Below are 14,560 nucleotides of genomic sequence, written 5' to 3'. Positions count from 1 at the left end.
GCAATCAAAATCTTACCCTTTTTGTGTCCTTTAAGTGTACATTTATCAGTGTAAGGTTTAAAAAAATTAGTGTTTTTTTATTCATTTATTTTTATTTTTTGAAGATGGACTCTTTACTTAGTTTATGAAAAAATCAAAAACGTTCATGAACAAGTGCATCTGAAATGAGTTTTTTTGGTCAACCGTAATCAGGGTATCTTCCGTCCATTCCAAATCCGTTTCCAATTAAAAATCAGAAAACGAAAAACTCAAGAGGATTCAAGTGAGAGAACATGAATTCAATAATGAGAAATGGAAAAATGGCTCGTTTATTCGTTATTCCATCTAGGTTAACAAACGGAAAATGAGTTTTTGACTTGATTTCTCATTTTGTCGTTTGGGGTTTAAAAAACGGTTTATGGCTTCAATATTTCATACGCACTTGTGGGCGGAGCTGAAACGCTCCTTTCATCTGATTGGTCGAATCGCTCCGCCTTCAACTCGATCTTACATTCTTTCAGAATAAGAGTCTTATAAGAGTAGTGTCTGAAACCACCGCTCACTGTTAATTAACATAATATTTGAGTCAGATGTTGCTGCGCACATAATTCGTGCTGCTGTGACTTGCAAGTCAGGCCTTTAAATTATTTCTAGGTTATAGTATTGTATGAATATTGTCCCACTGTAAATACAGTGCAAATAGTTTTGTCTCCTTGGATAAAAGTGAAGAGGAAATAAAAATCAATAATAGACTGAACAGTTCCATGATAATATGTCTGTAACATTTACCACTCTCATCTTTTAAGTCAAAAGGCACTAGGTAGGTGTGTGTGACATTAATAATTAATTGGGAAAATTACTATAGTTAAATTTATGAAATATATTAGTAATATTCGTTTTATTACATACTAAATTGAATGGTTTTTCTTTTAGTCTTCTTTGTTGGCCTTGAGAAAGCCAACATATATTTGAACATTATTATCATTTATTATGAGAGTAATTGACAACGACTAAAATTTTAATGTTTCACCAAATTTCCTTCTCAAAAAATCCTAGTGACTTTCATTATCTGAGCAATGAAGGTCTTACACTTAATGTCCACTAGAGGGGGAGACAGGATTTCTATTTACGTAAAATGGCAAATAAATACATTAATTTCATGTGTACTACCATGAATATGCCATATCTGTGTACAAGAATAAACTTCACACTTCAAGCTGTACTTTAAAACTTCCCATTCTGGCTTTTTCAACCTACCTCCAAATGTATTTTCATATATTTTTTATTCACACTGGTTTATTCATTTAATGTTTGTCCATCTAGAACTTTTATTTTTCATGAGCTGTACATTTTAAGATGTACTCAGTATTGATAAATCACATGCACTGAATGTAAATGCTAATGTCAGGACTCTCAGTCCTCCTCTTGGATGGCCAGTGTCCTGCAAAGTTTAGCTACCCCAAATAAACACACCTAAGCTAAGCAAGGTCTTCAGGATCAGTAGCAATGTCCAAGCAAGTGTGTTGGAACTGAACTCTGCAGAACATGGTTCTCCCGGTTCAGGACTGGGTTTTAAATCTATAAATGAATTTGTACAGTTGGGTGTCTGCATGCAGAGGTGTACTTCAGTAAGTACAATGTAAACTGTAATCTATAAAGACAAATCTTCAGATAAGCATTTAGGCCACTGCCTTGAGGTCTCCATCCATCGGTCAAAACAGACCTCGCACCCCACCACACTCCTGTTAGCTTTCAACATTAACTGCGGCTGGTGCCAAATAAAAATTATGTATCCCTTGTGCATTGTTCAAATTCACTACCCTTTCGTTATGTTTGGGATGAAAACATCCACTCAATTAAACTGCTATAAAAATGTATCAGATAAAAAAAAAAATTCAAATTTTTTTTTTTTGCATAAGTCTATTAATCAACCTCAGTCCTAATCCAAACTACCAAATGTTTTTTTTTTTTTTAAATCCAAGATTTTAGCTCTTTAATTGCCAAGTTCATAAATGATGTCACTGATTTGGGGGGAAAAAACTAACAAAATGACTTATTTTCAATATAAAAGTAATTGTGGCTGGATTTTTTTATCACAGTCTTGGGCATGTCAAAGATTAGTAACAAGATTGGCTTTGATGCATTTTTAGTTTTTGTGCAGCATTAGATTTATTAATTCTTTCCCTAATTTATTGTTGGTGGCTGTTTTTTGCCCCATTGACTTCCATTATAATGATACTTTTGATTGCAAAGCCATGACACAAAATCATGCATTCTTGATTGTTTGTGGTTTTCCCTTTTGGGAAGAGGTAAAATTTTTTGATCACTAGGTGGGACCATCAACCCTTTAGATAGGCCTGTGCAAAAAAAAGCTTAGTTTTTGACTTGTATACGAAGCCTCATCCCGAACATAACAAAATGGTAGTGAATTTGCACACAGTGTACTGTTGATTTTTGAAACTTTTCAAGCATTTTCCCAAAATATATGTCAAAATAAGATTTTTCACCAAAAATCATTCCATTAGCTGAAACACAGAGAAAGTTGTGGCCAAAATAAGGCTCAACTTCTAGTGGACGAAAACGTCCCCAACAACGCATATGGGGTATTATGTAACAGCAAGTCATTTGTGCAAGTACATTTGACTTGCAGTTTTCCAAAACATAATCATTTTTATTTGGCACCAGCTCCAGTAGTTAATGTTGTTTTCTATTATACAGTTATCATTTGGCTAAGGTATACCCCCTCCCACCCCATCTATCATTGAAGAACCTGTGTTACACAGATATGGCATATTCATGGTAATGTTTTTATTTGTCATTTAAACTTACGTAAATAGAATTCCTCTCTCCCCCTCTAGTGGACATTAAGTGTAAGACCTTCATTGCTCAGATAATGAAAGTCACTTGGATTTTTTGAGAAGGAAAAAGTCTGACCAGTTACAGCAACGAGTCAGACGAGTCTGAAGATCTGAGCTGAATTTGGTGAAACATTTTAGTCGTTGTCAATTACTCTCATAATAAATGATAATAATGTTCAAATATATGTCGGCTTTCTCAAGGCCAACAAAGAAGACTAAAAGAGAAACATCATTCTATTTAGAATGTAATAAAACTAATATTACTCATTTATTTCATAAATTTAACTATATTAATTTCCACAATTAATTATTAATGTCTAGTGCCTTTTGACTTAAAAGACGAGAGAGGTAAATGTTACAGACATATTATCATGGAACTGTTCAGTCTATTATTGATTTTTATTTCCACTTCACTTTTATCCAAGGAGACAGAACTATTTGCACTGTATTTATCAGTGGGACAATATTCATACAATACTATAACCTAGAAATAATTTAAAGGGGTGACTTGCAAGCCACAGCAGCACGAATTATGTGCGCAGCAACATCTGACTCAAATATTATGTTAATTAACAGTGAGCGGTGGTTTCAGACATTACTCTTATAAGACTCTTATTCTGAAAGAATGAAAGACCAAGTTGAAGGCGGAACGGTTCGACCAATCAGACGAAACCAGCGTTTCAGTTCCGCCCACAAGTGCGAATAAAATATTGAAGCCATAAACCGTTTTTTAATCCCCAAACGACAAAATGAGAAATCAAGTCAAAAACTCATTTTCCGTTTGTTAACCTAGATGGAATAACGAATAAACGAGCCATTTTTCCATTTCTCGTTATTGAATTCATGTTCTCTCACTTGAATCCTCTGGAGTATTTCGTTTTCTGTTTTTTAATTTAAAACGGATTTGGCATGGACGGAAGATACCCTGATTGTACACGGACCATTCAGACACAATATCTGTTCTCTTAAAGGAATGGTTAAGCTCTATCAGCAGGGTCCGTGTACGTTTTGATAGTTTGTTTTTTCGATTGAAACACAAAACAAAATAACGAGAAACCACCTGTTTTTCGTTTGTCGTTTCAAACCAAAATCAAAGAAACGGTAAAAAAAGAGCCGTTCTCCCGTTTTTGGTTCTGAATCTAAAAACGAAAAATGACAAAACCAAAATCAAATAACGGTCCGATTTTGGTTTTTTGAAATTCCTTTTTCCATTTTTTCGTTTGAAGATCTACATTGAAATACAGACAGGTTGGCCACGTGACCCGGAAGTAATAGTAAATATGGCCTATCAAAATAAAAGCCAAGCTTTTTACAAACGTTTTATAAGTTGGTAATATAGGTTAACCTAATAACTTATTGTGTGTGCAGAGTTGTTACTGTTAGCACTATATTATATAATTAAATTTATATTTAATGTGGTTTCCACCGTAATGGACAGCGATTCAACGTGAATTCCCACGTGACGTCATGCGCAGGCCTAACTAATAATGAGGGAGATTGGGATTCCGCCATCAAAATATCAGTCCCTATCTCGTCTTTGCCATTCGATTGACACCCTCGTAAAACTTGTGTTGGTCCTCAAATATAATTTTATCCTAACGCATCATATCTATTTTCAAAAAGCCCAAGGACACGCTGTTACCTCGCTCACGTTATAAAGTGTTAATATAAATGTATTGAACTGGCTAGTTAACTAATAGTGATAGTAGTTTGTTTATAATACAATAAAAAACGACATATGTGAAGGTTCTCAGTCCTCCATGTAACGTTAATAATCCAACGAAGTTTAAAATCAAGGGCAGTTCAAAACGATTACAGACACCAGTAGGTGTCGCACTGTGTCTGCTTTGTGCGAGCTACTGTCATGGAGATATTGCTTTATGTTCTGTAATTAAAACACTTTCCATTATTTTCATTACAACTGTGCTTTCACAAATCACGTTTCCTAGCACAGCTGCTTAAGGCATTAGCCTACTCAATAAAATGAGCTCTTTCTCCTCATGTTTGATTGTCTGATTTACATGTGCTATTATACAGCGTGAAGTTTTAGTTGACTGTAACACTCACAAATTTAAAAACATGTCTCACATATAGGCCTTCAGTCCAGTTGGGTGTGTGGTTCTACTGTGTTATAATAGACAACAAGCAGTATGTCATGAAAGTGAACATAATTTATTTTATTAAAATATTTATATTAATTTATTATTTGCATAAAATAACATAAAATGAATACAACAAAAGGAGTTCTGCAAGTGAGAGTAATAGAAAATAAAATTGAACAATTTATTAATTGCATAAAATAACATAACAGATGAACATAACCAAACTTAACCATTTGACTTAACTTAAAACCTAAACCTAAAATAAAAACTAACTAAAACAATCTCCTAACTAATAGTGTCTTTCAAAACATTCACAATCTCCCCCATCCCTGTAATTTAAATTTTTTTTTTTCTTGGAACATCTCGTCCCTGCATTTTGGGCAGTGCGGCGAGGTAGTTGCCCACTGCTCAACGCAGACCCGGCATCCAACGAGGCTGCGGCAGCACGGTGCCACAACTGGGTTTTCCATCACATCTGCAAGATTCAGAATATTTTTCAACAAATATTTCAACAGTTGTCTCAAGCAATTTTCCTCTGTCTCATTTCACTTGTTAGTGTTACAGTGTGTTAATAGTTATATATTCCCATTGACTACAATAATTACATTTTAATAAAAATTGTAGTCATAGTAATGATATTTCTAAACATTCCCATGTATCCCCTATATATCTCTGTAGTTCTAAGCCTCTTTTTCTATATTGTATGACAGTAACATCCATATATATATATATTTTTTTTTGCTGGTTACATCTTCACTGAAGCTACATCACACTTATATTGATACAAATATTAAAATCCAATATGCCATTGCAACAGGACAGTACCCACCCAGCCACAGCCTGTTCATCCTGCTGCCTTCTGGGAAGAGATATAGAAGTTTCTGCTGCCGCACCAACTGCAGAGCAACATTTCCCCCCAAGCTATCAGACTCTTAAACTATAGTTCATCCTCAGCACTGCTCCACTGATCATAGTTTATTTATGTTTACCATTTTTATAATTGCTTCTATATTAGCCTGATAATGTCTGCAATGTACCAGAAGGGAGATACAAACTCAATTTATACTTTATACTATTATATATATTATATTGTGACAGAATATACCCACCTACCTTAAAGAAGAATAAAGTGAATGTTTTGGAAAGGCAGAGTCAAAAGTTATGACCTTAAAATGATTGAAATGTTGTGGAAGGATGAGGAAGCAAGCAGCTCATGTGAGGAAACCCACCAACATCCAAGAGTTGAAGCTGTTCTGTACAGAGGAATGGGCAAAGATTCGTCCAAGTCAATAAGCAGGACATATCAAAAGTTACTGGAAACGTTTTGTTGCAGTTATTCCTGATGTAATCAGCGTTGACAGCCTGTTTTTAGTAATGTAATTATGTTTTGGGGTTTTCTTTTGAGGACCTTGTAAAATGTTCTTACCTTAGGGCTTAACAAATGTTCTGCAGCCATTGATTGTACATGCAATGCCCTTGAAAGCATGTATGTGCTATATAAAATTTTAAGACTTTTATGGATTCTCTTCACTGGCATGACACAATCAGAGTTTTGTATGTTATACAAACTGGAATGTGTATAGAGAAGAAAGATTCACAAAGTATATAGCACACTGGTAAATCATTATTTTGGCTAGATGGCCTACATTAGGATTAGGACATGTCTGATGTGAGTTTGTTGTCTGAGCTGCTATAAGAAGCTGATAGCAGTGCAGTGTTATAATCAGGTTAAAACAGAAGCAGGTTTAACTCTGGGCTGGGTGAATGATGATGATGATGATGATAACTAGGCAAATAAAAACAAAATAAAATGAACAACAATAAATACATCTGTATCAGTAATCTTGATTTAAAACAGTTACCAAAGACACCATACAGTCAGTCATTTAAATACTGCCACCTGCTGGTAGAAAGGGGGAACAGTTATCCATTACGGTGGAAACCACATTAAATATAAATTTTATTATATAATATAGCGCTAACAGTAACAACTCTGCACACACAATAAGTTCTTAGGTTAACCTATATTACCAACTGTATTGAGCCAAACAATGCGCTCATTAAACGTGACTGGTGATGTCTGGATAGGCACGATATTAAATAGCTGTAATAAACTACTGTTGCTAACATATTTATTCCGGTCCAGGTTTATATAAGGCTATTTATTAATAGATTTTTCTTCTTCTAAGGTGAAGAAGAAAAATGCTTTTACACACTGAGACAAGAAATCGCTGTCTAAAAAGCTTAACTTCTTAACTTCTCGTATAACGTTAGCGCTGCATATTATGACCGTTCTAAAAGCTTGGCTTTTATTTTGATAGACCATATTTACTATTCCTTCCGGGTCACGTGGCCAACCTGTCTGTATTTCAATGTAGATCTTCAAACGAAAAAATGGAAAAAGGAATTTCAAAAAACCAAAATCGGACCGTTATTTGATTTTGGTTTTGTCATTTTTCGTTTTTGGATTTAGAACCAAAAACGAGAGAACGGCTCTTTTTTTACTGTTTCTTTGATTTTGGTTTGAAACGACAAACGAAAAACAGGTGGTTTCTCGTTATTTTGTTTTGTGTTTCAATCGAAAAAACAAACTATCAAAACGTACACGGACCCAGTTCTACACTTTCAGTGGAAGTCTATGGGGCAGGTGTACAATATAAGTGCATTTCCGTATGTGCATTTTTAGGAATGCTTTTACACACTGAGACAAGAAATCGCTGTCTAAAAAGCTTAACTTCTTTTTAACCCGAATATTACCATGAATAGTTATTCAAGCATTTGACCGTGAGGTAAAAACCTTTTTTTGACACAGGACAATGCTCATATTCACATACAATAGACACTAAATCCTCTTACACAGGAAGTCAAACAGTTACATGTCTACATAACCAGTCTGACAGATTATATTACCAACAACACATTAGTAAGACTATGTTACATTAAATACTATTCATATAGAAAATGTCACATATTTCAGTAGAAAGTGTCAATGAACAGCACAGTTGTGAAATGACATCAGTTTGTTGCATGGCATGGGAGAGTGAATTAAAGGCACAGTCATGTTTTCTCAGCAGTTCTGCTGATGATATTTGTTGGTGAAGCTGAAAACCTACAAACACTTCCATATGTGTCCCTGGGGCACAAAACCAGTCATAAGGGTCATTTAAAAAAAAAAAAAAAGATTTATACATCATGAATAAATAAGCTTTCCATTGATGTATGGGTTATCTGGTAGGATATGACAATATTTTGCTGAGATACAACTATTTGAAAATCTTTAAGTGCAAAAAAAAAATCTAAATACTGAGAAAATTGCTTTTGAAGTTGTCCAAATGAAGTTCTTAGTAATGCATATTAGTACACAGAAATTAAGTTTTGATATATTTACAGTAGGAAATATACAGAATATCTTCATGAAACACGATCTTTAATTAATATCCTAATGATTTTTGGCATAAAAGAAAACGGATCATTTTGACATATTGCTAAAATTATACCCCATTGACAAGACTGGTTTTGTGCTCCAGGGTCACATATATTCATAGAAGACAACTAGTGGGACATGGAAACCCCACTTTAAAATGATCAAATGAGAGTACTTGTGTTATAAAAGTGTGTCCATAGTTGCCAGTTGATCAGCAAAATGTTGTCATTTCCTTCCAGACAAACTTTCTGTCTGTTGCACAGCTGACCTTGAGAATTTCAGAGCCGTGTCTCTCCATACATGCTAACAGACAAAACAATTCAAATGACTCCTTTACGGAGGTCGGAGGTTGCATTTTGTTGAAAACAATCTCTTCTCAGGCAGTCTCCATAGCAACTAGACATTCTGTTCTCTCATAAGCAGCACCTGCGGTACAGAAGAAAGGGTTACTTAAGCACAATGCCGCTTTTTGACTGTCAAATGTTCAAGACTGCTACCTTTTTGTCTCACAGTTTCCACTTTATCAACAGTTTGCTGACATTTCTCTGAAAAATAACATACAGGAATATTAGTGGAAAAAATATTCCAGTGGAATTTTGTCCTCTGAAGTTATTTAGCATATTATTTATAGTATCTTCAACACATGGACATAATTCTAATAAACAGTTTGATATTGCAATATCATTAGGTGAAGGACACTCAATCTGAAGCGCTTTCATTCATGCTGTGTGTGGGTTTGGGTCAGTGTCTGAATACCTGTTTTGTGCTGAATATCATTACTGTCTGAGGTTGTCTCTGCTGCAAATCATTCAAAATAAATCAAATTATGATATTTTAATTAACATTTAAATGATCAATTAATTGTTTTAACAAACCAATAATCATGAAGCAACAGCTTTGTTACAACTTCGAATCATTGGTAATGTATGTATATCTTTCCTTTTCACTTGCCCTGAATGTATTTCTCTTTCTGTCATGTTCTCACCTCTTTTTAAGCGTCGCCGGGCAAGTTTAATCTGGTCTTGCAGAATCTGGACCCAGTCTCTGGGGCCAGGAAGCTTCTCGATTCCATTGGCTGTGCAATACTTTTCTGTGAACACTAGATTACAATTTTCACTTAGAAATGTCAAGGAAATGTAACAAAGAAATGCAAGTGCATAAATAATACTAAATATTTGTTATAATAATAAATACATATTTATAATAAATATAAATGTCACAATTAATTACAAAGAAATGCATCTACATAACATTTATATATTTTATAGATTTCTAAGTATAATATATCAAACCAAATGCTACAAGATTTTTACTCAAATCTAACATTTTAGTTTGAGTTTCATCACTTAAAACTTATCCATCTTCCCTTGAAATGTTATTAAAGAAAAATGTCATATTTTTAACTAACATATTAACTAACATAGCATGGTTGGATTATTTATTACCTAATGCAATGAAATTTTTAAAGTGTGACATAATGTGCCCAAATACTTTTTAGGATCATTATATGTGACAGTGATCAATGTCAGGCAAAATGAATGATAATGTTCTCCTCTACACTGATGTTGTGTAAGTTCTGATCTGGTTCAGATACTTTCACGAACCTTTAATGGCTCCGACTATGTTTTGATCGAGTCCTTTCCTGGTGTCGTGCAGACCTCTCTTCCTCTTGCCGTTGGGCAGTGAGTTTGCCAGTGTGGTATCATCAAAGAACGCACACACCAGTTTCCTGAAGAGCAGGCTGCCAGAGCGAGTGTAGTTCAGTAAGATAGAGTCCAACTGTGCTTTAGGAATAAATACCTCATAATCCTCGGCCAACTGCACCTCTGACTGGGAAAGACAGACGGGCGGGATATTAATCAAATGAATTAATACACCCTCCTGCACTTTAATTCCAAAACACTGACACGCAAACTGTAATCATCCAAAATTTCACCTTTAGTCAGGTGAGACAAAAGAAGATAAAGTGAAAGTGATGTGACATTCAGCCAAGTATGGTGACCCATACTCAGAATTTGTGCTCTGCATTTAACCCATCCAAAGTGCACACACACAGAGCAGTGAACACACACACACACTGTGAACACACACCCGGAGCAGTGGACAGCCATTTATGCTGCAGCGCCCGGGGAGCATTTGGGGGTTCGATGCCTTGCTCAAGGACACCTAAGTCGTGGTATTGAAGGTGGAGAGAGAACTGTACATGCACTCCCCCCACCCACAATTCCTGCCAGCCCAGGACTCGAACTCACAACCTTTCAATTGGGAGTCCGACTCTCTAACCATTAGGCTAGAGACAAATACTCATACATACACAGTCTTTTCAGAATTAACACATAAGGTAGACAAGTGTGAAACCATGTTTATATACACCCCTTCTCCTTCTGTTGTTTCTAACCTTCACTCATTCTGCTGAGAGAGGGAGACATGGCCTGCCATCAGTCTGATGGGTGCAAACATGCTCCAACATCTGAACTTGCCAACTTCAGATATATATATATATATGTGTGTGTGTGTGTGTGTGTGTGTGTACTAGTTAAGTCCATAGTTAACCATAAGTCCATAGTAAATTTTCCTTCATTCACAAATTCATTACCAGATCTGTTGAAGTGTACCTCTGTGGTGCTTTGGCCTCTGGTGTCGCTGTAGTGAGAGGGATGAGTCTTGGAGTTGGGAATAAGATCTGGGGTAAATGTTGTCATTGTTGGTGGCGTGCGCTCTCTAGACTGATTACACTCATTAACAGCATCAGCCTCAGCCTCAGTGGGTGGCGGCGGAGGTGTGGTTCTTTTAGTGGGCGTGGCCAGAACTGTCACTCTGTGACCTTGCCTCCTCTTTCGGCTCCTCCTCCTGGAGATGGAGGTTCGGGATGAGAGCGAGACCTGGGAGCCCTGTTTGTCCTGAGATCCTGCGAGTACAGTAGAACACGGGTGAATGCGTCTGCACATGTGTTCAGTTGAGTTTGAGTGCAGTTCTGTTTTGATTTACCTCTCTGAGTTTGGATTAGTTTCCTCATGGTACGTAACTCCAGCAGAATGGCTTGCAGGGTGCACTTGCAGTTGCACATACAGCAGCTGGGCTCAGTTGCCATGGCAGCAGGCGCAGGGGGCAAGGCCATGTCTGAATCAGAATACACATGCATCGTTAACACAAAAGCCATCGCTGATGATGTCTAACACCCAGGGGCTACTAGCACCCGGCACTACAGCTGTCTGACTTACTGACTCCAGTGTGAGTGTGTGTGTGCATGTGTGTCTGTGTCAGACTGACAGTAAGGGAGCTATTGTGTCTTTTTGTGTGTATACAGAGAACATTACGTGTTTGCTCTGTTATACAGAGCTGTCTAGACACTTGCTGCTGCAGTGCCAGACTGCACATCTTTCTGTAGCCCACAGTCCCATAAAACAACTTCCCCTGGAAAGAATCCCAATGGGGGTTCAAGTCAAATCTTCTCTGAGTTTAATACCAAAAAAAAAAGAAAGAAAGAAAGAAAAAAAAAACAGCAGAGCCACTAAAAACATTCAACCTCATGATAAAATGCATAACCAGAGGTTAAGAGATAAAATAAAATAAAAAATAAAAGTATTAAAATAATAAATAAAAATAAAATATACAATTAAATTAAATTAAATTAAAATAAATGCGCTAAACTAAGTGAACAAATAGAAAAATACAGTGGCCCAAATTTGTCATACCTACAACGTTTCAATTTCACATATTTGGAAATTGTCCAACCAAGTTTAATCTGCAACCAAATGATGATGTCATTTATGCAGTGCAATGCATTTGTCATTGATTTCAAATTCATACATTTTAAAGCATGACTTCTGTGTCCAAATATGTTTTGGGGCCACTGCATATAATTATAATCATAGTGTGAGGAACACGGCTAAACGTGGTCATTTTTGCATTTGACAGAGTCTGCTCATTTAACAAACCTTCTGAAGGTACTGTAATAAAGTCTCCACCATTAGTTTTCGAGTGGTTGAGCATTCTCTGGGTTTTGGAGCGGGTGCTGTACTGCCCGTGAGCCGTGAGGACTGAGCTCCAGCCACTCTGGAGATGTTCAGGGGCTGGACTCTGAGCCACAGGCTCCTCCTGAGGCTCCTGTTTGAGGGTCTCACCCTCTCGTCCAACGCGCTGGTACACTCGTCCTGTCTTGTCACCCAGCAAGCGCATCATGCCTGTTATCTGTTTCTTTATCTCCATCCCTTCATCACCTAACCAGACTGAGAGACACAGTTAACACAGTAAGTGCAGTTAAGTCTGCACACAGTCATGAAGTGTGTTATGATGAATGACAGTTACCTTCAGTCTCAGAGGCATCCAAGGCATCTCCTTCAGTGTCATTCTGGTCTACATCATCCATTTCATGGATAAAATCTAAATGAATCACAGCAGAGTTTTCACATCAATATCTATCTATCTATCTATCTATCTATCTATCTATCTATCTATCTATCTATCTATCTATCTATCTATCTATCTATCTATATATAGTTCTGAGGATAAAGATCATCAAAGACTAAATAAATTATACACCATATACACACCATGGCATCAAATCATAATACATTTTGTTTAATGTTCTTTAATTTAATTTAATAAATTATTATTATTTTATTTTGGTCGGCTATGTGATAACTTTTGTATAACAATGTACAGTGTAATATACTAGAATGGATATCAGTCAAATTTCTGAAAGTGCATGCACTGATCCAACTCGGTTTTGATTAGGTCAGAAGAAAAAAATAAATAAATACAAAGTGAGGAAAAATAAAAACTACTGAGTTCTCATCAGAACATGAAGGGGTTTCAGCATTTTTTAACAATTAAGTAAACTAATTTTAATAGCACAAATTTTGCATATAGTCTTAAAAATGCATCTGTAATACATAATTGCATTCAATCTTAAATGATTTTAGATGAAGTAGGCTACTTGACATGTCATGCTGTGGCGTGTATGCGTGACGTCTGTGCGGTGCAGATGAATGATGAAGTGTTGCTGCAGGACCACCTGTAGGTTGTCTGACTGTGAAGAGCAGCAAACAGACCTTTATTATATTCCATCACACCTGAACAAGTGCACACCGACAGACTAACGCATTAGAAGGTAGAAATGCTTTTACTATGAACGTGATTAAACCAAACGAATAACCCAAACGATCCGATCAGAAAGAAGCGTCTGCTATTGTGAGGATGCGAGCAGGACAATGAGGGAATGATACATTGTATCACAGGTGCATTCCAGAGTGCTGACGTAACGCCTCCGGCTGTGCTCTATTGTCTGCTGTCATCTACAGGACCTTGTGTCTGCTTACCTGCATCATTCACCAGTTTAAAGCTCTGCGATTTCCTGCTCCGCTTCCTCTCCACAAACTCCATCTTAAGGGCAGAGCGGTGAAGAGGCAGAATCCAGCCGAGCTCATCAGCAGCACACAGGCTCTTTAATCACACACTAACTCATTAAGTCCAGCCGATGATGAGTGGAGCGAACCTGAGCTTTAATAATAATAAGCGCGGGTCTCTCTGGACTGATGATGATGATGAAGGTGGTGAGGAAGAGAAGGAGGATGGACAGGACGCGTTTACATTCTCCTGCGGGGCTGCTCGTTTATGATGTAAATAAATAAACCTCTTAATTCTTTCAGAATTCGTCACGTCTATTCCTTTGCGCCACCTGATGGTCGCTAATATTTGTAGGGTCCAGATTTACATTGGACAGCCTGGCGTTCTGTTGTCAGGAGAAGAAACTTTCCCAACAGTTTTGAGAAATGCTTTGAAAAGTGCAAACTTTTCTATTTTCTTGAAAACAATTTAAGAAAAAATCTTTCTGTGTTTTGATAACGGAGAACGGGAAGCAAAAACAGGAAATTAAAAAGAAAAAATAAGAAGATCATTGAAAGTTATATTCTATAAAATATAGAAATAAATAAAATGAAACCTAACATTAACCATTTCAAATAAACCTTAAATATCACCATAAAAAACAATGTAGGCCTATTGAATGACCGCTGTACAATTTACAAGCAGTAGGAGCAAATAAATAAAACACACAATTCCAGCTAAAATAAACACATTGAAATAATTATTTTAAACAGTTAACATTTCAATTCAACTAATATTCTTACAACAAAAATAATACAATATATGACATGAAGAAGATTCTACACAGCTAATCTAAAAAAGATACAAAT

The 14,560-nt window shown here is 36.3% G+C and overlaps 1 protein-coding gene and 1 long non-coding RNA gene across 2 annotated transcripts; both read right to left on the bottom strand.

Moving 5' to 3' along the window:
- Positions 1-4,993: 4,993 nt before the first annotated feature.
- LOC113073065 (uncharacterized) lies at positions 4,994-7,551 on the bottom strand. The gene is made up of 2 exons (XR_003280447.1): positions 6,053-7,551; positions 4,994-5,414 (listed from the first exon to the last, which is right to left on the bottom strand). It is a non-coding gene; the product is annotated as an uncharacterized LOC113073065 (long non-coding RNA).
- A 796-nt stretch (positions 7,552-8,347) lies between these two features.
- Positions 8,348-14,075, bottom strand: LOC113073050 (BEN domain-containing protein 7-like). The gene is made up of 10 exons (XM_026245921.1): positions 13,685-14,075; positions 12,672-12,746; positions 12,302-12,592; positions 11,352-11,483; positions 10,979-11,271; positions 9,968-10,193; positions 9,349-9,462; positions 9,120-9,161; positions 8,861-8,908; positions 8,348-8,789 (listed from the first exon to the last, which is right to left on the bottom strand). Exons 1-10 carry the CDS (start codon positions 13,746-13,748, stop codon positions 8,740-8,742), a joined length of 1,335 nt encoding a protein of 444 aa, XP_026101706.1. The 5' UTR covers positions 13,749-14,075; the 3' UTR covers positions 8,348-8,739.
- Positions 14,076-14,560: the final 485 nt, after the last annotated feature.

This window comes from Carassius auratus, unplaced genomic scaffold (genome assembly GCF_003368295.1).
Source record: "Carassius auratus strain Wakin unplaced genomic scaffold, ASM336829v1 scaf_tig00011294, whole genome shotgun sequence".
In the NCBI taxonomy this organism is placed as follows: Eukaryota; Metazoa; Chordata; class Actinopteri; order Cypriniformes; family Cyprinidae; genus Carassius; species Carassius auratus.
This window is presented reverse-complemented; position numbering and strand designations above follow the sequence as displayed.